A 27,199-nucleotide genomic window follows, 5' to 3' on the forward strand; every position below is an offset into this window, starting at 1 on the left:
GTCCATCCCCCATCAGGGGTGTATAGTATTTACTCTTAGCATTGGTGGAGGGAACACAACCTTTGTGTATTTATACACATTGCCCTTAGGCACTTATTCTGGTTCACTCGCAAAGGCAAATTCCTTCTCAAATAGACAAAACCATGTGCACTGCAAGTGGGGCAGATGTAATATGCGCAGAGAGAGTTAGATTAGGGTGAGTTATTTTGTTTCTGTGCGGGGTAAATACTGACTGCTTTATTTTTACACAGCAATATAGATATCAGTTTGATGTACAAACCCCACCCAAATCTAACTCTCTGCAAAGGTTACATCTGCCCCACCTGCAGTGCACATGGCTGCAGGGCTGTCAGGAGGAGACAGGGGCTCTGCCTGTGACAGGAAGTCCCATCTCCTACTCTCACTGAGCTCCTGGAGCAGCGCTGCTGATCACTGCAGCGCTGCTCTCATCAAGTATTCTTGCTGGCACGCAGGGGCTGGAGTTTACCAGAGGCAATGGATGTCAGGCCGGGTGTCCCCTTCAAACGTGACGCCCGGCGGCAAATGACTCCATTGCCTCCGGGACTTCCACCACTGCCTAGTGGTATAATAACGGTCTCAGAGCATTAATATTTTACAGGTCATACTTTATTTGTTATAATGCAAACATTTCAATTAGAAATAATGCAAGATGCTGCATCCAGTGAACCACACTTAAGCTGGCCATACACCTAGGGCTAAATTTACTAAGATGGGAGTTCTATTTCAAATACTATATGTTATCATCTTAAAGGTGCTAAATAAAAAAGAAGTAGATTCTGATTGCCCATAGCAACATCCCATGTGAAATAGAACAACCATCTCAGTAAATTTCCTCCTTAAGATTTAGGGGGAAATTCAATAATCAAAATACGGTTGGATTTGGCGTATTCGTATGCAGTTGCATTTTAATAGGGCCTTGTTTTCATAGCCTTGTATTCATATTTTTGAAATGTCCTAATTGTTAAGTACGTTAGTATTTTGCCTTTTAACAGCTGATAATACCAGTTCTATTCATATTCCGATAAAAATAAAAGTGTACCAGCGCCAGCTGTGTATATTATAAAAATAAAAAAGATGAAGTTTCTTCTATATTATAAAGAATTAAATATGTACAAAAAAAGTGATAAGATAATGCAAAATTAGAAATATATGGAATTCCATAAAATAAATAAAATCATATAAATAAAATTAATAGAATTATATTTATCACAATACCACTTGATATATTGTTTGGAAGATAAGATGGTATGTTAGGACTTTCTCCAGTACCATAAAAGCGACATTGTGATTTACCAGGTAGATGTCATAGTCTTTTTGAAGATGTAGAAGGGGGTTGTGAGTCCCACAGCTTCACAAGGGCAAGAAGATGGTGAACCTGGATGAACCTGCAGTTCTGTGGTCACCTCGGAACAGCCTCTGGGTGGTTAATGGTTCAAATGTTGCAAGATGGTATGTCCAAATAAAGTCTTTAGTAAAATAAAGTTTTCCAGTGGTATAGGTGTGATTAGTGGCTCAACGCATTTCCATGGGATCAATCACCCAGCTTCACCAGGAGCAGAAACCTGCTCCTGATGAAGCTGGGTGATTGATCCCAGGGAAACGCATTTCGAAGCAATGGTCAAATGGTCAACTGTCACTTGCTACCATAAATTACCAGATTTTTGTTCCAACCAGCCAGATCTAGGTGTATGGCCAGCATTACAGTTGTGTTTTTACTTCATTTAAAAAAAAATACATTTTAATTAGAAATAATTTAAAAAAAGAGTAATGAAACACAAGGTTCAACTATTCACTAAATAATAGTTCTATTGGAATGGTATCATTACTCTTCAAATATTAGTGATGACATCATTACTTGCCAGATATAAGTAATTTACATGATGTTGTACATATGTTCTCATGATTTTTTATACAGAATATGCAATGTACTTACTTGTCATATAGGACAATATCAGGAATCCAGATGGAATCCGATGGAACACGAATTGATGTTATACCAGCGAATTCTTTTGGCGCCCACCTTAGTTTTACATCAACCCATTCCTGATTGGAGAATAAGACAAAATGTAAAAACAATAAAATATCTAAGTATTTATTTGTTTAATATGAAAAAAATTACAAAAAGAGAATGAAATAAATAATAATAAAGGTATTTAACTAGTAATTTCTGCAAGTAAGCATTTGCTGCCCTCTGGACTAACAAATCCTTAGATGATTAAAAGAACAATGTGTGGTGCGCTATCAGCAGCTGCTGGCACTGGGTTTGTCAGGCCCAAATATATTGGATAAGAAAAAAAGAGAAGTGTGCCAGCGCTGGCTGTTTAAGAAGTCTACAATACACGGTTCTCAAATATATAAACAATTTATTAATACAACATCAAATATTCTAAAAAGTAAATAAAATATAATATATAAAAAGGTAAATCACTCTAGAGTGTGTAGTTCATAACACACAATTTTACATAGCTATCACGGGGATAATCAGGATCTTGATTTTAAACTTGGAGCTGTTTAAATAGTGAATTGAAGAAATGAAGCTGTGTATTACCATCCCATTGTGCCTGGTTGTTTTTAGGGCCAGGGTCTGTGACACGGTGTCCTGTAGTTTGTCCTATATTTTCAAGGGATGCGGTCATCTATTAGAATGCACTTAGGTCTACAGTCATTAGGTCGACCCCACTAGGTCGACTGGCGGGAAGGTCGACCTGACTTAAGGTCGACATGGGCCAAGGTCGACATGACTTAAGGTCGAATTTGCATAAAGGTCGACATGAGGAAGGTCGACTGGTCATAAGGTCGACATGGGTTTTTCACTGTTTTTTGAGCCGACATGTGCCGACAGGTGGTATTTCATGCCCTACCATCCACTAGGGCGTGGTGGGAGAATAAAATAGTGTGCCGAGCGCAGCGAGGCACCGTGCCCGAAGCATTGCGAGCGATGCAAGGGTCCGATTCTCATTGCCAACTGTGTCCATGTCGACTGTGTCGACATTCGGATCAAAAAACAGTGAAACACCCATGTCGAGCTTATGACCAGTCGACCTTCCTCATGTCGACCTTTATGCAAATTCGACCTTAAGTCATGTCGACCTTGGCCCATGTCTACCTTAAGTCAGGTCGACCTTCCTGCCAGTCGACCTAGTGGGGTCGACCTAATGACTGTAGACCTAAGTTCATTCTGACAGATGTCCCGATTCCATTTTCAAGGACTCAGGGTTTCCCAATGTGAATGTCCTCTTTAGATTCGTCTGGATGAATTAGGGATCAAGCAGTTATCCCAAGAGATTTGTAAGTCCAGGAATTTTGAGGGTCATCTGTGGGGTAGGTGGACACGTCACTGGCAGGTAGATGGATGGCAGGTAAACAGCAATTTTCACTGGTGCTCAACGCGTTTCCCCGGAATCTCCGGCTTCATCAGGAGCAAGTATAATTCACATTGGGAAACCCTGAGTCCTTGAAAATATAGGACAAACTACAGGACACTGTGTCACAGACCCTGGCCCTAAAAACAACCAGGCACAATAGGATGGTAATACACAGCTTCATTTCTTCAATTCACTATTTAAACAGCTCCAAGTTTAAAATCAAGATCCTGATTATCCCCGTGATAGCTATGTAAAATTGTGTGTTATGAACTACACACTCTAGAGTGATTTACCTTTTTATATATTATATTTTATTTACTTTTTAGAATATTTGATGTTGTATTAATAAATTGTTTATATATTTGAGAACCGTGTATTGTAGACTTCTTAAACAGCCAGCGCTGGCACACTTCTCTTTTTTTCAAATCCTTAGATGAAGCTGGATCAAAATATTTACTTTTTTTTTTTACTTAATTTGAAGTACACAGACAGGTTATTGACCAATGATATTTGAATTAGGTGTCTGCACAATTGGATTAAGGATGGAGTTGAATACTTTGAAGAGGTATTTGGAATTAAGGTCCATAGAGGAAATGATATGTTCTGGAATGAAATGCCTTATGTTATATTAGGCAAAGCAGTTATATAGCATACTGTAACTATCACTAAATGTATGCTGTTTGTGTGTATTCAGAGAAACAATTCAGTTATTTAGAATATCATCACTTACATATCATGCAAGTGAAAGAATGAATGCATACCTGTTTTAACCACACATTAGTTGTCATCAGCTGATTTTTCTCATCCTGTAATAAAATAGAAATAGTAGCATGTATTGTTTGTATCTTTAGGGCATCCCTACTATTTATATGTGTAGAATAATAAAAAGACGTGCAGTTTATTATATGTAGTATAAATCATTTTTTAAATATACAATATGCTCTTATATCTGTAATATATATGTTACAGATTTTCTAGGTTATCCAACTAAAGGTGCGTGCACACTATATGATACGCCCCACAAGCCATATCTTTAATGAACTCCCCAGCAAACAATATAGATCATAACTGAACAATATTGCTAATGATGTTGTTCAGTGACCTGGCCTCCGCACAGAACATGCAGTCGTTGGCGATATATATATAGGTACATTTTGACTGCATGTACAGACAATGGTGGGGGTCCTTAATGACCCGTGGGTGCGCACATCTCTAATTATATAGTGCGAGCACACTAGACAATATACACAATGATACTATTATTGTGCATATCATTAACGATTATTGTATAGAGTGTACGCACCTTTAGACTTTTTTAATTTTATTTAAAATTCAAAGAACCAATTAATTATTACATTAAAAGTAATACCTACATTTCATGCAAACATTGCAGGGGCGTGGCTTCACGGGAAAGGGCGTGGCCACATATTATTACCAATTCACATTACACCACACTATAGTGTCCATTATCACATTACACCACACAATGCCACTTGTACACATTCCATTGCAGATGCTCAAAGGGTCACACCGTACGCAGCAGCACATACAGGGTAACAGCATATTGCACTGAAACACACACACACACTGGGTTACACCACACTGCACCAGCAAACAAACAGGGTTATAGTGCACCTCAGATACAGTGCAGGATACAGTGGACATTGGATACAGTGTAGAATACAGTTTTGGTCGGATACTGTGCAAGATACAGTGCAGGATACAGTGTGGATCGAACACAGAGAGGGAAGTATAATATATAAGTGCAGGGTATGCAGTGTGGGCCCCCCTGGACTCAGGGGCCCATGTGTACCACACACCTTGCACCCATTAAAGAAACAACTATGACCCTCATCCCATAGACTTTTAATTCTGCAATTACATTAGCGAGGGGAGTCGACAAGATGTATTAACATCTTGTCCGATGAAGCGGGAGAGCGCTAACCCCCCCCCTCCGGCGATGTCCCATCCTGGAGATAGCGCATCAGTTTACACTGATGCGCTGTTTCCTGTCCCCCGGCCGGCTGCACTGGCCATGCGCGGGATCTCACTGCTCACGCCAGATCCCCAGCGCAGCCCAGACCTAACAGCAGGGACAGCGCTGTCCCTGCTGTTTAGATAGGGCTTTGCCAGCCTGCTGCTGGCGAAGCCAAAAGCAGCAGCGAGTGGCACGGTCAGCGATGCTGACCGTTCATACATTCGGCATGCTATCATTTAGATAATCATCCATTACCGCACGCTGGCACCATCATACATGGGGGAGAAGTGGTATCAGTGCACATAACGTGCGCTGATACCCTTCTCCCCCATATCGTCTGATCATACATCTGCCCCAATATGTCTAATTCTTTGTTGGCTTCTGCTGGATCACTAACAATGAGTAGTACTCGCAAGAATTGACTATATGGCAACGATTGTTTACAATGTGCAGGATGTGCACTGGAAGCCAACAAAAAATTGTCACGTTGTTGTTGCAGAGTCAGCGGGCATTTTGTAATTGTTTTCATTCTAATTATATTTGCAAGTACTACATTTTAGTTATATCAATGAGGACAAGTTTTTATTCAATATAACTTTATTAGTCCACGAACAGTTTTTTCAATATAACTTTATATATAACGAACAGAGCACACAGCACTGTGTTGCCATGGAAACCATCTAATCATTCTAATCAGTGATGTCACTGGCTGGCACCCTGCTGTACTTCCACACCAGCATGATTCTGCACTTTATACAGGAGGTGAGTGTACACATTTCACTTATGTAAGCTGTTTAGAAGAAAGCCTGATTAAAGGCTGAAACGTCAAGCCACCATTGGCTGTATGTTGTTTTATTGCTGAAGTCCAGAGAGCCGCGGTTTATTGCTTCATGTTTATGCGTATATATATATATATATATATATATATATATATATATATATATATAAATAAAATAAAAGACTGTGTGGCCTGGCACTCTTCCTGTATAGAATAGGCCCCAGTGCCATCAGGATTTAATTGGTAGCAAAAAATCAAACAGACAGTGGCACTCTTAGGACTTTACAAAAGGTGTATTAAGGCATCAAAAAAATGCAAAAACCGACGTTTCGGGGCTATTGCGCCCCTTTTTCAAGGTGAAAGTGTCACACCTTTTGTAAGGTCCTAAGAGTGCCGATGTCTGTTAGATTTTTTGCTATATATAAGACGTGAAGGTCCGGCACAACCACACTAGCAGCTATATCCTCGGCGGATGCCCGCAGACAGCTCAAAAACAGCAATATAGAATTCAGGAACTGCAGCACTCCGGGCTTAGTAATAATGTGAAAAACTTTTATTGATTTAGAAGCAATGTTTATTGTATAAATAAATTGCCAGAGGAAAATACAATTATTTGTATAGAAAACTTGCTGCTAAATCAATAAAAGTTTTTCATGTTATTACTAAGGCTGGAGTGCTGCAGTTCCTGGATTCTTTATATATATATATATGGAAAGAAGGGGGGTTGTGACCCAATCTGCGCTTATAGGTGAGCAGCACTACTCTTAAGACTCCGCCGCCAGTGGGAGTCTGATGTAAAGGATGAAGAGGGAAGGTGTAGAGGTGCGCTCAGAAGATGGTTTCACCAGTCCACAATTGTAAAAGTACAAAATATTTATTCTACACAGTAAAACAATTTAAAATAAATTTGTTTGGAATCATTTACAGAGATTTTTGGTGGATCATTGTAATTCAATAAGACTTCGACCATAGGTGTAGAATGATCACGCGAGAAACCCTACGCGTTTCGTCTCCTAGGGACCTCTTCAGGGGTAATACACCAAGATCAATGGACTTTTTACACCTTGATTAGGTACATATATATTGAAACACACTCTTAGGAGTGTATTTGGGGTGGTGTGGTCACTGTTGTTACTCTGACAACCCTGTGATGCTCCACTTAATGAATAATGTAACGATATCAGAACAAGGGGCGCAATGTAACACCTCTCCAACTGATGCCTTTTTCAACTCAACAGTCAATTCAGAATCAACTTGCCAATATCACAGTCTGCGTGGAGACTGTGATATTGGCAAGTTGATTCTGAATTGGTTTCTCGCATGATCATTCTACACCTATGGTCGAAGTCCTATTGAATTACAATGATCCACCGAAAATCTCTGTAAAAAAACAAATGTATTTTAAATTGTTTTACTGTGTAGAATAAATATTTTGTACTTTTACAATTGTGGACTGGTGAAACCATCTTCTGAGCACACCTCTACACCTTCCCTCTTCATATATATATATATATATATATATATATAAATATATATAGCTGTCCAACCACCTGTCCTGGGACCTCCCTCCTGGAGACGAGATGGGCGGGGAGCAGGGATCACATGTGTCCCTGCCAACCGGGAAGGTCCCGGCGGCTCACAGGGTATCGGGTATCTGTACACTGCTGCGAGACATCACAGCAGTGTATGGGCACCTTAACTTTACATATTTTCTCATTCAACAGTCACAAATCCCACTGACTCCTGGCTGGACCAAAATGCAATATGTAGCATTTATCCTTGAATATCTTGCTTATTGTAAGTTTGTGAGTAAGGCCCTCTAACCTATTTATCAGATTTATTACTGTTTTGCTCGCAACTGCAAATGCCACAGAACATGCTGTCGCAGTATTTAAAAATTGTATAATTAATAAAAAAAATGGAGAATTGATATTTAATGTACATAATTGTAAAATGGTGTATATAAAATACCATAATTAAGATATCCTTGACAAATGCCTGTCTCCACTCCAATCTATCCTCAATGCTATCCTCACCAAATGCACCACCTCCCCTCTTCTACAAGCCCTTCACTGGCTTCCCTTCCCTTTCAGAATTCAATTGAAACTTCTCACACTCACTTACAAAGCCCTCACCCACTCCTCTCCCACTTACATCTCTGACCTTATATCCCTTTACACTCCCACTCGTCCCCTTCGCTCGGCTAACACCCGTCAGCTCTCCTGCCAACGTATTACCACCTCCCACTACCTCCAAGATTTTTCACATGGTGCTCCCTTACTCTGGAATTCTCTACCTCTCCCCCTCAGACTCTCCACTTCTATACAGAACTTAAAATGGGCTCTTAAGACCCACTTCTTCACCAAGCCCAGCAAACTGTCCTCCTAATCTTATGTTCCTCACCCTGTCTACCCCTCCAGTGTCACCCCTCATCTTTAGAAAGTAAGCTCTCACGAGCAGGGACATCTTACCTCATGTGCTTATGCTTTCTTACTTCAGTAGTCTTCGACTGCACCAAAGCATGCTTTCTGCTACCACCTGGATACCTATGTTGCAGTAATCTGCTGATGTTGATAAAATAATTTACCCTGTATTCGTCCTGTATTGTTCTCAACTGTAAGTCACTGTTTTTCCTGTTTGATTATGTGTACTCTGTAACTGGGCTCTGCGGAACCCTTGTGGCGCCATATAAATAAAGAATAATAATAATAATAATAATAATAATAATAATAATAAATAAGATGAAACATCAGAAATGCTCTAAATGATAATAATATGAAATATAATACATACTACATCCACAAGCTGTGTAATTGCGAGGCCAAACTTCACTGTCACGGTATCATTTAATTGTTCAACTGGACGAACCCATTTCTGATAATCTTGTTCTTGAAATAAATATTTGAACAATCGATCTTCACTTTTTGCAATAAAAGATGGTTCAGATATTCCTATGTATACAAAGCAAAATAAAAAAGATTAGCTTTAAATGATAAAAAGTAACATTTATTTTTCAAACAATTTTAGATTTCATATAGAAAATAATTTCACCTTAGGCATTGCAAACCTTAAAGCTGCATACAAAACTTAAAAAGAGGCCACCGGACCACTGATAAGAAATAAAGATAAAAAAGTATTGTCCAAAAAGTATTGTCCAAAAAGTATTGTCCAAAAAGGAGTAATGATCCTCCAAGTGGTTCCACACTTTTACTGCCAAATTCGATTATGTGGAAAAAAGGAGAACATAACATTGTATGTTCTCCTTTTTTCCACATATTAGAATTTGGGAGTAAAAGTGTGGAACCACGTGGAGGATCATTACTCCTTTTGGGACAATACTTTTAACGCATGTGAGACTTTCTTTTTTATCTTAATTTTAGATTTCAAAACATCACAAAACTGTTTTATTGTGTTTTTTAAATATTTATTTTACAACAGGACTACAGGTGCAAGCATTTCCTTAATGACTGGGATTATTGGATCTCCAAGTACTGGCAAGCATGGGAAGCTTGCTGGGACCTGTGGTTCCCTTTTAAAAAGACAGTATTATTATATATGTTACACTCAGTCCCACACCCTCTTCCACTATCAGTGCAGGGGACAGCCCTGGGCTTCAGGCCAAGCTTGCTGTATGTATGGGTGGATGCCTTTATTCAGTGGCGTAACTATGGAGGGTTCAGGGGGTGCAACTGCTATGGGGCCTGGGCCTTTGGGGGGGCCCGAGGGCTAAGCAGGCATCCCCTGCACCCATTAGACATTTATTAGCTAGTGCTTCGGCAGCAGCAGCGCCGTCCCATCCCTATCTTCCCCTGATCCCTACCACGGCGCGGCGTGACTCTTCTCTCCCCTCCCTCCGCAGCAGCTTTGGTGTTGCCAATGAAGGGGGGAGGAGCTGGTCGGGCTAAAACCAGCCTCTGCTCTCCCCCTCTCTCTATGACGCTGCTGGGGCTTAAAGTCACTATCTGGTGACCAGCCCCGGCGCGAAAAAAAGAGCTAGTGCCGGGGCGACAGCAAGGAACGGGGAGCGGGGGTGACAGCGAGACCCGGGCTGGCTGCCTGACATCTGCTGCGCTGAGGGGACCCACGCTGAGGAAATCCGCCACTGATGTGGACACACTGCGCTGCCGCTAAGGTCCCGGCGCTGTAGGTACAGTAACAAGACCGTTTATAATGTGGCAGGGCAGGGGGGCACAGGATGCCTGGTCAGGTGGGGTGGGGTGGAATAAGATCTTCCCTCTCTCTCCTCTTTTTTTTCCTGTCTTGCACTCTCTCTCCCTCCCCAGCCACCTCTCTCTCCTGTCTCACCCCCCTCTCTCTCTCACTTTCCCTACCCCTCTTTATCCCCCTCAACCCCCCCCCCCCCTCATCCTCCCCTTGTCTCATCTCTCACTTTTCCCCCTGCCCCACTCACTCTTCTCTTTCTTTCTCTCCACAGTTCTTTCCCCATTCACCTGTTTTCTCTCAACCCTCTTACTCCCCCTCCATCAATCTGCCCCTATTCTCTTTCTCCTCCCCAGCTATCTCTTTCCTCCCTTTCCCCTCTCTTTTTCTCCCCCATTCTGTCGCTCTAACTGACACTGTCTCTACCAGACTCTCTCCCTCCCTCCCTGACATTCTCTCTCACTCCTGCTCATATCTTTCTCACTTGCTCCACTCCCTTCCTCCTTACATTTCTTCTCTTTTTTTTTCCTGACCACCCCTATCTCACATCTTTCCCCAGCATCATTTTTGACTTTCAGCGGAATGCGGGGGGGGGGGGGGGGGGGGCGGGCTTTGGAGGTGGGGTGGAGGGGGTTAGGAGGGGGATAGCAAAATTTTGCTATGGGGCCCGAAGACTTCTAGTTACGCCTATGCCTTTATTGGAGGGTCCCCAGTAATCCCCAGCCTGGCCAGACAAGTGTGTGGTTGTGAATGCATTAACAGATCCATCAAGTGTGTCCCATTGCTGTGGCATTTTACCCATGCTACTGTTTTTGTCCCCCATATTTTCACAATCAGGACAGCTCACAAAGCCGGTGCTGGTTATGTGTTTGTGGGAGGTCTTCACCTAGTTTTTTTTGTAAGACATTTTTATAACACTTTCTAGACTGCATGCTCCTTAGAGCAGGGTCCTCTTCTCCCATATTCTCACAGCCCACTTCTCTCACACAATTACAACTCTCTTACTCAGTAACAGTATATTCCTGCATCTCATCTCTTCCTTCGACAACCTGCCCCGGGACAACTACTTTGGGTACTTATATGTTAGTTGGGCGCCCACTAATGTATTTGCTTAGTTTAACGCGTCCCCTCATGGGGCTCGCTATGCTCGCCACACTATATAAAATCAACTCCATGCCGACATGGATAGTGGGGTATGAGCATAGTAACTATAGTGGGCGCCCAACTAACATATAAGTACCCTACTTTGCTTCCCTACATCTCAGCTGTATTGTGTATTGAGAATTTTACTGCTAATTGTTACCTGTGCTCTGTTTTAGTTCTTCAGTTCTGTTATGTTTAGTTATGTGTACCCTGTATGCTTCTCATTATGGAAGTCATTCTGGTTGTCTCACAAAGTTGGGAATTTTGCAGCTTTGTGAACCAACCAAACGCACCCACCACCCACATGAAGGACCAAACTCACGCAGATTTCCACCCACCCATAAGAATGGACGGTTTTCGGGGCAGAAGTAATTTGAGGGTCGCAGACCAACTAATAATTTCTACAGCGCAAATCTAAAAAACTCTCTGGTGACTCAGATTTGCGGCGCCCTTGTATGGGAAGAAGGCAGGCAGCTGACATCCAGTGATTTCAGCTGCCAGCCCCCAGCATCTGCGTCACCGGTGAAGTACCAGTGATGCGAATCCGGCCCCTGCCCTGATGCATACATTCCAGAAAGTGAAAACATTTTTTTTTTTTTTTTGCTAAAAACTTACTGGGGACATGTGTAACAGCACTACTGAGGACATGATATGTGACTGGCACTATATATGTGCAAGAAAATGATTGCTTGGCATTCAAAATCAGTGCCTGAGATAGCACACAAATTTTGTTTCATGTTTTGAAACCTTATTTTTTGAACAAATAAAACATATATTTGTGTGTATTTCATGTGGTTGATGTGTCTATACAGCATAAATGCAAGATACTACAAAATACATCATTGAAATATTAAAATATTCCGAAATACGGAATAATCAGTTATCCAAAATTCTCCTGGTCCCAACCATTTTTGATAAGGGATACTCAACCTGTACCAGGCATATTTATTCATATTTTTAGTAACATTACCCGTGTATAATAAAAAAAAAAAAAAATTGTGGATTCCTTAACAATTTAGTAATCTGATGTCCCTACAATCCATAATCTGATGCTGTATCCTTTTATTAATGTAAAAAACAAACTACTGTAATCAGCTTTAAACAATAGATGTGTTATCAATGGTCAAAACATATCCTACTTCAGGGTTTAAACTACTTACATAATATATTCATGTTTAAGTTAAGTTGCAATTTAAAGAGCAGAACCAGAATCTAGCCAATTACTTTTTCTGTTGCAGTCAATTGGAATGGCTGAAAGTGCCCATCTGACAGTGCCAGAAAAGAACTGACTCTGCATTTCATGCTGACACACAACAAAGAAATCAAAATCTATTTAAATCCTAGACCCGCTACCAAGTTAATTTATCTTGGAACCAAAAATAGTTTCCTTTGCAGTCGCTGTCACCTTTTGCTGTATTGCTGGCTGAAAGGAAAAGGATAAAATTACGACTTTAGCTTCTGTTTATGCAAACCACACCTGTATATGAAGCAGACCTTAATTAATTGTACAAAGAACCCCAGAAATAACAATTCCTTTAACCCTTTGAGTTCCAACATCTCTGTGAGAGACGTGCAAAATATTGGCTAAAAATTCCAGCGTTGCTCACATTTGTTATATAAATTCAAATAAAAAATGTTATGTAAAAAACATTATATTTCCTATATAAGGTAAACATTACAGGTCATTCGGATGAATAAAAGTGTTTGCTTGGCCATTTTCACACCTGTGTTGATAAATTCACTTGGCACTCAAAGGGTTAATATTGTAATATTAGACATGCATTTCACTCATTCCTGCCGCATTTAGATTATGGTTTAGTAAACAGCACTGGAGATTTAATTAAGAACCGATGCAGTACACCGAAACTGTAGTTTAATAGACCATTCGTGAAGCATAAGCTAGTGTAGAAATATAAATGAAGTCACGCACAACCTGGCCATGATGCATACATGGCTGGTGCAGCAGGTGTGTACGCAAGTGTGCGGATGCCATTAACCATTATAGGCGATATGCAGCCTGTTGCGATGCATATACCCATTAAAATGCTGGGCATACCCCTGCAGGGGTGTCTAGGCCTGCTGGGAGCAGGCGGCTCACATCAGATGATGTCAGCCACCGCCCCGAATTCGGCAATCTGAGGCCATAAAAAAAGTACACATCCCCTCGCATGTTAGAGAGGGGGGTATCAATCGGGGGAGGGCTATGAACATACACAGCCTAGCGAACAGGTCTGAATCAGGCCCATGGTTAGTTACTATGGGCCATTTACCGAGGTGCAAAAATACTCCTCCTACAGTATTAATTCCCATTTCTACTCAAATGATCCAGGCTATATGCAACACCCATACAATTTACACATGGATGTTGAGACAGCAACTGCGGTAGTGCAAGTATTTGCATGTTTTGGTGTGAAACGCTTGCCCGATAATGGATTTCTTGCTAATTGTAGACTCATGCATTAATGCATCTAGTTATGTAACCACATGCAAGAAAAGTTTTGGCTGTGCATGACGTGATTATTGAAATTAATATCTAGTAGTGAAGTCATGTCGGAGGGATGTTAGCTGTTTGGCAGGGGTGAGTGCTGCACAGCATTCCTGCACACTGCCAAAGTACTATCACCACCTGAAAGGCTACATATATCTTTTACAGGTCATTGAAGTGATAAAAACTCATCCTCTATCTACGTGGGATGCAGTGTATATCTCTCCTTATTTTACAACATAAAAGTCAGTAGGCTAAACTGAGAAGTATGGTGAACATGGGGGCCGATTTTAGTTCACTCACAGTGAACCGAAATCGGCCCCTGCCCGATGGTCGGGGTTTGTGTCTGCGCACTTCTGAGCACATGCAAACTCTGACTATGAAAGGCAGGGTCGATTTGCAATGTCGCTGGGCTGGTCGCATGGAGTGGTGCGGGCTGGGGGCATGGAGCGTCAGACCTGGGTAGTGCCCATGGGAACGCCCAGAGTTTCATGAAAACTTTGGGCGTTCCCATGGGATTGCAGGTGGGATGAGGTGTTTTCCGGGACAGGTGGCTAATGTCACGTCAGCCACCTGACCTGTCTTCGTTTGTGCCCGCAAATATCAGTCTCCACTGCTGCGGGCACATACGAGGGGATGTGTCTTTGTGACACATCCCCTCGCATGTTGCAAGGGGAAACATTGGTGGGGAAGGGGGGGCGTGCATTCGCTGAGTTTTGCAGCTTACAGTCAACCAGAATCACCCCCACGGTGTATCTAGCAGCTTCTTGGCTTCTATACAGATCTCCTTGGTGTGACATGTTAGTGCAAGACAGGCCTTGAATATGTGCATGTCAGCAGCTTAAAACTGCTATATATGTGGGTTTTTATGCAGACTAGACAACATCCTGGATGTGGCAGAAAACGATTTAATGGCAATCTCTTCAATGTACAACTCTACCGACCACATGACCTCTACATGCTCAGCAATCTGTCACTTGACTTTACAGCTGGTGGAGCATGCAAACTCTACAGTGCAGATCAAGGTGGCAGCACACACTGACTCCCTCCGCTTCTGGTGTGCTGCATAGGTCACATGACATTGAAATTCTTTTTAGAATATAGAAAATAAAATAATAAAAAAGGTCAGCCTGCCTACACCCGTGCCCAGAGGCTGGGAACCACATTACAAGTTCAAAAAGCCACATGAGACTAGTTCCAGACCATGGTATTGTGATTGAAAGTTGTGCCGGGTAAGTTAGAAAGGAAGGCATATCAATCGGGTAAAAGGCAAAGTGAGTGGGCATGGAGCAATAATAAATTAGGTTGGCCTAAAGAAATACATAGTCAGCCCCCAGCAACATGACTATATAGATATAGGAAGAAAGACCAGCCTAGATGGGGCAGGTGAGCAATAGAACTTTAAAATTGACTTTGGGAAGGAAAGCCCCTTTCTGATCAGATACTCCACCCTCTAGTAGGCGTTGCCAGGACCGGCAGAGATAACCATAAAATGGGCACCCTAGCTGCAACCCAGTAGCAATTGCATCTACTGCTACCTCAATAGTTCCATACATGAATCTAACTAAGCTACTTCGTAAGGTTAGAATTAAGCCAGGTCCCATGTTCTAAGTTACATCTTCCACTGCCTTGAAACGTTGATGAGTATGTCATAACTGCTTGCTTCACTAAAAACGTATTTGCTTTAAAAGACCGGAGAGTGACGCTCATTATTCAACTTGGGGATTCTCTGCCAGATATATATATATATATATATATATATATATATATATATATATATATAAAAAATACATATATACTCGAGTATAAGCCTACTTTTTCAGAACATTTTTTATGCTGAAAAGGCCCCCCTAGGCTTATACTCGAGTGAGGGTCCCACTTGAGTCAATAAGTTTTCCCAGTTTTTTGTTGTAAAATTAGGTCCCTCTGCTTATATTCGGGTCGACTTATACTCGAGTATATATATATATAAAAAAGAGAATAACAGTTAATGGACCGGACACCAGCAAAAGTATCCTTAAGTTGTCAATGCACAACTAAACATCCATTTGTGTTACTATTCTTTCCCGCAGACCAATAATACGTCCTGTTGGAGATGTGTTTTAATATGTTCAGTGATCGCACACACTGTATCATAACTAAAAAAAAAATTTAAGAATCATCCTAAGTAGTGGAAATATTAGTTAGTGCGCATGAATGTTTCATACAAATGTGGGCTGATGCTCACATGCCCAATGGATAAACTCAAAAGAGCTGTTTTGACTCTGGGAAATGCAAAGTAATTCATGTAAGGCTACAATAAATTACTGTTAAAAATTTTATTCAGTAAAAGAAAAAAAATGATATATACCAAAATATTTTATTCATTAAATCATTTACAATACAATGCCACATTTTTTAACTTATTTCAAATAATGTCAGTTACAAAAAGTTGTGTTGTCAACATTATTTACAACGAGACCATATTTAATTATAGGCTACAACAAAAAGCAACTAAAGCCTTTTTTTAATTCTACACAATACATAAATAAGGGAAGACATTTACAAAATGAAAACGGAGAACACCTCTATTTTTTATGTTGTAGTTACATTCATGCGACAATGCAAACATCAATACAAAGTAATTGGATTGACAAATCAATATTAATAAATACCACAATGCATTGTTTTCTAAAGCTGCCATTTATCCTGGTAACTTAAAGCATTAATTTTGCCCGCAGAGCAGAAGTTATTTATGCCTCTGCAGTGGGCAAGTGACTACGCATACAGAAGTCATTATGCCAAAAACGAAATTGCTGCATTTATCATACTGCAAGGAAAAACTCATTCAAATAATCCTGAAATAAATAGCAATGTGCACAATGACTATTTCCAAAATATAACACAATGGCTTAAAAGGTGACAATAAAGAGTTAATTTCCAAACATGTCTTTTGTAAATCTGATGTTGAAACAGAATGTTAATAAAATAAAAACGACAGCCAAAATTTACTGTTACTGTTTCAACTGTGAATAATGTTTAAAATACAATTAAATGTGAAATGGCCAAAATGATTAAGGCAAAATTGTAATGTACATTTTATACAGTAGGATCTTTTTCTTATCCGTATTACTCGCACTTGTTTATATACAACTTTATAGCTAACTATACAGTTTGTATTGTAACTAGGAAAATGTATTTATGTCAATTCTAGACTTACTTGTTTGTTTTATATGTTCTTGTACATAAATTGACAAGAGTAACAGAACGCCACAGCATAATTACCAGTACATCACACTACTAGAAGCTTAAAATAAGATCAGTTCTGTTTCGCTGCACTGTAGTAACTAAATAAGACAATGTTATACAGCAAGTAATCCATGTGTGATACTTTATGTTTACACCATGCAAAATAATTAATGACACAATGAACAGAAGGTCTAAAATTCACTTACCAAAAGCTTTTTCCATGTCCCAAAAACTGATGAATAGGAAACAAATAAGAAACAGTCCACACCCAACCATCTTTAGACATCAAAAATCATTTTGTATATAACAGAAGAATAGATAGGACGGCAGTAATCCCTTTTTTATACGTACAGCAGCTTCTCACACACCTAATATTTGCATTTGAGTCCTCGGTTCTAACCTGCACTCGGCATTGTGGAGCTAAAAGAATATTGTGCTAGAACGGGTTACAATGCTTATTCTGCCTACCATGCATGAGCTAGTGAAACCACCCTGTGCCTGCCTTCTGCTAAATTCATTATATGTCAATAAATGCAGGAGGATGAAGGGGGATGGGATCAGATGCTCATAGCTTGTGCTATGGTAGCTCAGGAGGCACAGTCTTTTTCTCACAAGCTTTAAATCTTTGTGAAAGCAGAGAATAGGGCTGCATATATTACCAGGCTGGCATGCAGTAAATTTCAAGGCTAGATGGTGGAACTTGGTTTTACAGCCCAACACATTAATACTGCATAGAAGGTGTACTTCAATTCTTTTAATTGACTATCATCTTGCTTTGTTCTCTGTTAATACCCAGTTTAGTTTACTGTGTTTGTTTCCAAAAGTACTGCACATTGCACCGGTCCTTTACATTCAATGTAATAAAGAATAGTGTATGGGTCTATTAACTAAAAGATCTATCTCTAGTTTATAAAATTTTCTCTTATCGAACACCTTTTTAGGATATCATTCTTCCAATTCACACTTGGGACATTACCATAAAAGAAACTATCAATGCCCAAAGAATTAAACAAGTGCAGTATGACAGGCCGAGGGTCGGTATACTGACATAGGAATCCCGTCTCCCGGTACTCCGACAGGAAGGAGCGAACGCAAAAAAGTTCCTTGGCGGCTCGGTGGCTCGCCACAGGTTCTGTTCTCCATGGACCCCCACAAGGTAGAACAGCCCGTTGGTCAGGATACCAATGTCGGACAGTTGAACAGTCAGGATTTCAACATTGGTATACTGGCCTTCGGGGATCCTGACTGTCAACCAGTCCTCTGGCACCCGAAGAAAACAACATAAATCATTTCTGTTTTATGGGAATGTCCTAAGATATAAAACACACTCCACTTCTTGCCTCAACAGTGATTTCCACATTATCATTTTAACATTTACAAAAGATGATAGGAAATGATGTATGTAATGCGAAAATGTACAAACAAGATCAAAATAATAGCATCCACAAGACATCAGGGGTTAGAATTGGAAATTTAGGATTCTCTCTACTGTACTGCCCAACTCACGGATGAGGTGTGTTAGATGTGTAGTGGGAAATTGCTTCTCACTGACTGGCTGTCAGTCAGCTAGACAGCTGCCTACATTATACCTTGTGCAGCAGCCCGTGCAACACTTTCTCTACTAACAACCAGAGGCAGTTTCTGTGGTTCACTTAACATTATGATCTAAACGTGGGAGATGAAAGAGGAATTTACAAGGGGGTCAGTCTGACTAAATTGCAAACTGAATAAGCAAATGATACATATTCCTAGTATCAGGCTCATTCAACCCTTGGAGGTTTATTTGCTGTTTTTGCAAGCAGCTGCTTATTGGGCAAATGTAAAATGGCAATGATTTTACTAGCAAAACATGGCATCCCCTCCCCACATTCAATAGTTACAAGGCAAGGGTTTTGCCTTGTAAATAATTACAGCTTTTAAAAAACATCTGCATTTGGCCGGTTTCTCGCAATTCCGACAAACTCGGACCCTGGGCGTAATTCAGTTTAACTTGCTAATAATTTCCCCAAGAAAATAGCACCCCTAGGCTGTCTGCTGCAGCTGAGGATGTTCCCTATGTTGTGTGATTTTCTCTTGGTGCTTCCAGTGACCATTCAAATATCAAAACCTTAACTTTAATTCTTAATTAAAACTAGTATATCTGACAGTGGTGAAAGAGATTAAACACATTTTCTGTAAAAGAGGCTACCAATCAAAACCTAGGAATCTTTAGGCCCCATTTTTAATGAACCGTATTACCAGTGGCCTATTTCATTTAGTATCACAGTGATAAGAATGAATATGTTGTTTAACAGCACTTACCTCACCAGTGACTATAGCAAGGTTATGTAAAAGGTGTAGGTCATTCTGTACTCCAGGCCACTAGCTCTCCCTCTTGTGCAGCAGCAGAACCAGGCAGCCAGAATGTGAGTAGGATATATTGCAGTACAGGCACGGACACAGGAGTATCAGGTTTCATGAACTACTGATGGAGCTTCCAGACCACAGGAGAGATAGGAGGGGGAGGGAGCTACTAGTGACCCAGAAATCAAACTTCAGTAGCTTACCTCATGGAATGGAGAAAGGGCCCGCTTTTATTTTATTTTATGTGGTCTTTGGCATGGTCAGTTCTCATTCTAGATTGTACACTCCTAAACGGTATTCTATTTCTTGCATCATTCTGCCTCCATGTATTCAACATTGATTTAAGAGATTAGTAGCCACCAGGCATCTATAGAAACTCAAGAGTTACCTTGCAGTTATATATCCAAAAGTAGAGTACATAAATACTTTCTTGAGTCAACATGGCAAAGACACTTTCTTCACAGGTATAAATTAAAGTCTCTTTATGAAGGTTCTCACATTTCAGAAATTGGGAGACAAAAACATTTAAGATAGTTCTATAACATGAGTTAAGATGCATTTAGACCTAGGGCAGACGAGTGTTTGGGCTTCTCTGTATATTATTACTAAGCAACAGTTTTGTACTATTATCATGTATACACCGTACAAATCAACCCAATCATATGGGAGAGGCAAGAAGTAATAAAGAAAGTGCAGGGGAGGACTATGGATGAGCTTAGTCTTAACAATACTAGCTACCGATAGTAGAAAATATAAAATACACAGCAGCACCCAGTGTAATGCATGCATCCATGAATACAACAGGTATTTCTTCCATACATGGTTCATATATTTTTTTTCATAGTAATCCTGTTCGTACACTGCTTAAGTCTTACCCTTCAAGAAAATAATTTGAATGCAAAAAATAACAGAATTGCTTAAGGAATACCAGTAGTCAATATTGACGCTTCTTATAACAGATATTAACAAGTCGTAATATCACTTCAAGAATACAGAGGCTAGTCTAAACCTTACCATATAATACCATGCCATACCTGCCATGTGGAAGCAGAAGTCAAGGGCAGTACAGGTACAGTACACTACCGATTATCCAGCACCTCTTTTAATCCAGACATAATAAGATGCCAAGCAGTGGTCCTCAGAACCTCACAGAGGTCACATTTTCCAGGTCATCCAGCAGGAACACTGTGTATGACTAAATGTCACATTTTAAAAATAAACATGTGACCTGGAAAAATTTAAATATGTGGGATCCTGAGGCCAGAGTTTGAGAACCTGTGGGGTAGAGCTAGGAGGTTTTCTTGCTGCAGGGGAGTTAGGTTGTGTGAGGGCTCAGGTAGGCTTTGGGAGGGCTTGATTTAGGCTGTGGGAGGTTAAGGTTTATGTACCGCCGTAATCTGGCAAAATGGATAATCCAGCACAGAGCTGGAACCAAGAGTGCAGGATTATCAGGTGTGTTCCTGGTATTACACCAAAGCCACTGATAAGAAAGTCTCATTTTGCACAAATTTACAGTTGTATTACCCAAACTCTAGCTGGTATAGCAACTTTGGAATGGACACTCAATATGTCCTTGCAGTTTATTTAGTTAGCTCACATAATTTACCATTGTAAATAGATAAAGTGCAGAGTGATAAACAGCCAGCCAATCGTCTCCTAAATGCCATGCTACAGGCTGGATTTGAAAAATGACAGTTAGGAGCTGATCGGTTGTTTAGCACTCTCCACTTTATAACTTTTTAAAGCTTGGTGCATTTAGCCCTGTGGCTTTATTAGGCTGATGGCTCTCATTATCTAGTCTCTCATCTGTAAAGTATAATATAATTAGCAAACTCTGAGGTACACAGTAAACTTACTTCAACTGACCCTGTTCATCAACAGGAGCACAGATGCCAGAAATGACAGTGGTTTGATTTCTTGGGCGTATAAATAGTGTGAGCTGTCAGGTTTCCTAGGACAGTGAGATACCCCATATAGTGCAGCTCAGGTTAGTGTACAAACAGGAATTCCACTTATCAAATGGAAACACAAGCGATAAAATCCAGCCATTACACTGTTTGACTTTAATGGCTGTCCGTTAAGAGTTCAGCACCAAAAACCGATAAACAGAATTAATCAATATAGACAGACATGGTGGTTATTTTTGGTTGCCCCTTTATCAGAGCCCAAGCAACATATGCTTATCAGTAGAACTTGCATAAACAACACATTTTCTATAGCATAGCCTTTACCAACGGATTCAGTATGAAATCCCGGCGGTCGGGATCCCGGCGTTAAAAATCCCGACGCCGGAATCCCAACCGTCGAAATCCCGACAATGGGGGGACGTGGATCGCCCCCCCCTTGTGGGCTCGCTGCGCTCGCCACGCAGCGGGCCCGGTGCCTCGCTACGCTTGGCGCGCTAATTTATTCTCCCTCCAGGGGTGTCGTGGACACCCACGGAGGGAGAGAGTGTCGGGATTTCGGCGGTCGGGATTTCGGCGGTCGGGATTCCGGCGTCGGGATTCTGAACGCCGGGATCCCGACCACCGGGATTTTAACTGCATCCCTTACCAACAGCATAAGCTACAGTATATAACAGAAAATAATGCAGTTGCATATAATGAGTAAGATTGAGATTACATACATACACATGCACTATACATATACCTTCTATACATAAGACTACGCAGTGTTGCATGATTTTCTTCTTTCTTTAATTTCAATGCTTTCTTTGTTACTTGTTCTCTAGGAGAATATGAACCTTCCACTATAGATTCTGCAGAGCACATTTCATTTGAGTTTCTGAAAGTTATAATCCTGGTAGCTCCTGCAGCAAATGGTTGAAATAGAATTATGTTCTTGAAAGAAAATCATAACCTGCCATTTTAAAATATATAACTCACTCAACTCGTAAATGACTATCATTAGCTGACTTGATTGGTTGAAGTTTTGCCTAGGGTGCTGAGAAGCCTTGCACCGGCCCTGCGCAGAGGTGCCTCGGTTTGGTGGTCCAGAACCGATTAAAATTATTATGGTCAATGTAATAGGCAAAACCAGAGATTGTGGCTTCCAGTTTTAAAATTTGTAGATAAACAGAAGTGAATCCTGTCCCTCACCACATAACTGGACCTAAGGATGAAATATAAGCACAACTTATTTAATGTAATATTGTTTTCTGAAATTCTCGGTAGCAAACTTTGCACCTAGGAGTGCCGCGACAAATATTCTGATAATCTAGGGTGCCACTGCTATAGGGTCTCTACTGTACTTCAGAGTTCTAATGGTAGGGGGAAAAAGACAAGGGAGAAAAAAAAGACACTGGGATAGACAAAAGAGACATGGGAGACATAGAGAGGGAGCGTTTTTTTTTTTTTTTTATTAAGATGGGATCTTATTTATTTAGTACCTTTTAGAAGATAATAGAAATAATTTGATTGGTTGACCATAGCAACATCCCATGTTCAATCAAACTACCCGGATAGTAGGGCCAGATGTATCAAGCTTCAAAAAGTGATAAAATGGAAAGTGATAAACAGCCAGCCAGTCAGCTCCCACCTGTCATTTTTCAAAGCCAGCCTAAAACATGGCAGGTAGGAGCTGATTGGCTGGCTGTTTATCACTCTCCATTTTATCACTTTTTGAAGCTTAATACATATGGCCCTAAAGGCCCCCCATACACTAGTCCGACTTGTCCTAAGTTCAAGTCGGACTAGTTTGCTCTTGAGAGCCCCCAACAGCTCCTCGACAGGCACACTTACGATTTGGCACTTGATGTGCCAGATTTACATGCAATTTATTACATGTAAATCCCCGGGGAGCTGGCAGGTGTTGGCAGTGGGTTCCGTGCGGGGTGGGCAGTGGGGTCCCTGCAGTGGCTGGGCAGTCAGCGGCGGCGTCCCTGTGGCGGATGGGAACTCGTAGCGGTATTGTAGGCGCGGGAAGCTGCTACTGAATGTAGAACCATATTTGCCGTTTATTTGATGAGAGAATTCCCTCAGCCAATAAATGGCAGGCCAGTCTTTTCAAAATATAGTTGCACGTTCAGCAGCCGCTCCCGCCCTGCCAATAGCGCTACTAGTTCCTATCCCCCACAGGGACCCGACCGCTGACTGCCCATCCACCGCAGGGACCCTGCTGACTGCCCACCCTCCGCAGGGACCCCACTGCCTCCCAACTGCTGCACAGACCCGGCTGCCTCCCCAGCCTCCGTGCCGACCCACTGCCCGCCCCATGGACTCCGCCGCTGCACATGCAGTGCTTCACCGCTGGCACACACCTAGGATCAGACCCAATACATTGCGGGTGCTAAAAAAGCACCCGTGATGTGCCAGTGATGGGTTCGATCAGATAAATTTAATGCGCATCGGGTCGGAGTGGATGTCAGACACATCTGATTTGGCCTGATTTCTCAGCCTGATGCGTTGAAATCGGGCCTAACTGCACTAGCATATGGGCACCTTAAGAGAGACAGGGATGGAAATCTAGAGAGCAGCATGTCAATAACAGCCTAGAAGCACATGTCCATTCACACAGTGAAATATACAGCAGAAACTTCACAAAAATGTATTCATGGTATCGTGTTCCATCTTAAGTCATAAATTTGGAGAAAACTGAAAGCAATTATTACAGTCTCATATCCAGATTGATCTGACTACAGCTGACCACAGACTGAAATAATATGAGAAGGCCCAATAATCGGCATGAACAAGGGTTGGACAGGTTTGATAGTTAAACCAAATGATCCAGATCACATTTCAGCTGTTCGGGCTGTGAACCAATAGAATTCAGGTCCATACACTGAACAAGAATTGTTCAAATCAGTTGTTTGTTGGCTGCTTTGCATACTTACCATGCAGTGTGTGCCTACTCACCAACTGAGCAGAGTATCTGATCATTTTCCATCATCACGTCTTTGTACAATTCCTTCTGCCCTTTGTCTAAATATCTCCATTCCTCTTGGGAGAAATAGATTGCCACGTCATTAAATTTTACCAGCGTCTGGAATGAAACGTAAATGAATCATTTCCTAATCAGTCCAAAATTATATTATGGTCATATGTGTATACTAATGAGCGAAATCCATGTTGGCACTATCATTTGTAAAAAATCATCATGCTTAATACTATATAAAACATACTTACTTACTTATTCAGATCTGATTGCAGTACAAATGTGTTCTCAAAATGGGCAAAACCATGTGCACTGCAGGTGGGGCAGAAGAGAGAGTTAAATTTGGGTGGGGTGTGTTGAAACTGAAATCTAAATTGCAGTGTAAAAATAATGCAGCCAGTATTTACCCTGCACAGAAACAAAGTATCTCACCCAAATCTAACTCTCTATACATGTTACATCTGCCCCACCTGCAGTGCACATGGTTTTGCCCATTTTGAGAACAAATTTGTACTGCGATCAGATCTGAATAAGGGCCCATGAGTATGACCGCTAAGTATAGAGGAGGGGCATGGTGTGTAGTACCAGTGTAATTCAGGGGCGCAGGAACTTTTTTTTAAAGGCGCATGTGCGGTCCGAACATAGGCACCGATAAGGAGAGCCGTGGACTGAGAAAATAACGTCTCTCCTTATCGGCAAGGGGGCTCATATAACATTATATGCACTGATACCGATTCTCCCCCATGTATGATGAGACCAGCATTTGGGTAAATGAAAGGGGTAATATGCTCTCCTGTCTATATCGGCGCTGCTATCTAAAACGTAGCACGCAGTGTTCTGCATACTGCAGCTATCGATTTCGACAGCTCCAGGGTGGCGATACCCTCTCTCCACAGCAGGGACTGCACTGTCATTCTCTTCGCAGGAGATCTTGCCTATGCCCAGTACAAATGGCTGGGCAGACAGAAACAATGCATCACTGCACGCTGATGAGAAAGAGGAAAATGGGACAACAGGAGAGATAGAGGAGGGATAGATAGGGGAGAGCATGGAGACACAGGGGAGGGGGAGAGAGAGGAGGAATAGGAGATGGGATAAAGGGGGAATAGGGGCAGGTGGGAGAGAGAAAGGAGGACTAGAGGCAGGCAGGAGTGATAGAGGAAGGATAGGGACAGATAGGAGAGAGGAGGGATAGGGGCAGGAGGTGGGTGACAGTGGAGGAATACGTGCAAGTGTGAGAGAGAGAAATAGGTGAAAAGGAGGCGGGATAGTGTCAGGTGGAAGAGAGAGAGGAGGAAAAGGGGCAGGTGGGAGAGAGAAGGAATAGGGTCAGACGGGAGGGAGAGGAGGAGGAGGAGGAGGGAGAGGAGGGGGGAGAGAGAGAGAGAGAGAATAGGGGCAGGAGGGAGAGAGAGTAGTAACAGGGGCGGGTGTGGTATATAGTCCCGACAGTCGGGATCCTGACAGTCATTAGCCAGATGTTGGGATCCCGACTGCCCGGACTCAGACAGCGGGTTGAGCACAACAAAGCCCCTTGCGGGCTCGCTGCGCTTGCCATGCTGCAGGCATGGTGGCTCACTACGCTCACCACCTGTTCTATTCTCCCTCTATGGGGGTCATGGACCCCCACGAGGGAGAATAGCCGGTGGCCCTGAATGTCGGGGTTTTGACTGTTGGGATCCCGACGTCGGGGTAATGACTGTCGGGATCCCGACTGTTGGGAATCTGTCTGGCACCCACAGGGGCAGACCAGACAGAGAGGAGGAATAGGGTCAGACCAGAGAGAGAGAAGATGAATGGGGGCAGACCCAGAGAGAGAGAGAGAGAGGGGGAAAAGGGGAAGATTGGATAGAGGAGGAATAGGGGCAGACAGGAGAGAGAGAATGAATATGGACAGATGGGAGAGAGGTGTGCGGGAGATGAGAGAGGGGAGCGACCCTAAATAATAAATATGCCCCATTAAGTTAGCCAGAAGGTGATCATTTTCTGCACACCTCTATGTGTATATGGGATGCAAGGAAATTAAGCGATATAACTTGGCCTCACCAAGCTTGGCAGCCATTGAAACAAATTGACTCTCCCCCTGTTTGTATCTAACACATTTAAATGCCATTTGTTCAATGTAATGGTTCTTTGCTTTGCAAAAGCATCTCCAAATGATAAATATACATTTCGAGCATTAGATAAATCATAGTTTTACCTTTGTTTTTGCCATACCCATGCTTGTAAAGCTCCTGCAGTATACAATGGTTACAATGGAGTGAAAAAAAAAATAAACAAAACTAAAATCCATTCCCTACTATAAGTGTATACAAAGGCTGCCTGTAATTTCCCTGTCCTTGTGTGTTCTACATACAAGATAGCGGCTGAGCTATGTGCCGAGCAGCACTAGCAAACCCTGTACAGCAACAGACAGACCTCCGACTTCCCCTCTGTGTCCCCTCGCTCTTCTTCCTTCCTCTCCCTCCTATTCAGCTTATTACCACCAGCAGCACTGCTGCAGTAACTATACAATGGCAATGCCTCTGTGCTTCTGCTGAGTGCTCTGCCCGTGTCTCCCATCTGCAGACTGTAGCCAAACATCCTTTATGGTCAATAGTAGTAATAGTCACATGATATATGTCATAGAGCCTTTGTGGCAGAAATGTGATAGCTAATCCTCGTTAGTATAGTGGTAAGTATCCCCGCCTGTCACGCGGGAGACCGGGGTTCGATTCCCCGACGGGGAGGCTAAATTTTTTTTTTTTTTTTATTCATAGCGACACTACAGGTCTAATAATCATAATAACGGGTTATACAATAAAAGCAGTCTGGCTTCGGAATGG

At 41.7% G+C, this 27,199-nt stretch overlaps 1 protein-coding gene and 1 non-coding gene across 7 annotated transcripts in view; one reads left to right on the plus strand and one right to left on the minus strand.

Moving 5' to 3' along the window:
* Positions 1 to 26,945, minus strand: part of LOC146074974 (neuronal acetylcholine receptor subunit alpha-5-like) — a 36,656-nt gene extending 9,711 nt beyond the window's left edge. Inside the window, exons 1-5 of one of the 6 annotated variants that reach the window (XM_083183734.1) lie at positions 26,793 to 26,945; positions 24,356 to 24,482; positions 8,936 to 9,093; positions 4,148 to 4,192; positions 1,955 to 2,064 (exon numbers count right to left, since the gene is read on the minus strand). In XM_083183734.1, the coding sequence (XP_083039860.1) occupies positions 1,955 to 2,064; positions 4,148 to 4,192; positions 8,936 to 9,093; positions 24,356 to 24,482; positions 26,793 to 26,936 (584 nt within the window). In that variant the 5' untranslated portion in view covers positions 26,937 to 26,945. Of the gene's footprint in view, positions 1 to 1,954; positions 2,065 to 4,147; positions 4,193 to 8,935; positions 9,094 to 17,365; positions 21,760 to 22,151; positions 22,345 to 24,333; positions 24,483 to 26,574 lie in introns of those variants that run through there. The other 5 variants (XM_083183738.1, XM_083183735.1, XM_083183737.1 and 2 more) reach the window with 5 other exon arrangements.
* Positions 26,946 to 27,031: 86 nt separating this feature from the next.
* TRNAD-GUC (transfer RNA aspartic acid (anticodon GUC)) lies at positions 27,032 to 27,103 on the plus strand. The gene has a single exon. It is a non-coding gene; the product is annotated as a tRNA-Asp (tRNA).
* The last annotated feature ends 96 nt before the right edge of the window (positions 27,104 to 27,199 follow it).

Source organism: Crinia signifera, chromosome 4 (assembly GCF_055691185.1).
Source record: "Crinia signifera chromosome 4, ASM5569118v1, whole genome shotgun sequence".
In the NCBI taxonomy this organism is placed as follows: domain Eukaryota; kingdom Metazoa; phylum Chordata; class Amphibia; order Anura; family Myobatrachidae; genus Crinia; species Crinia signifera.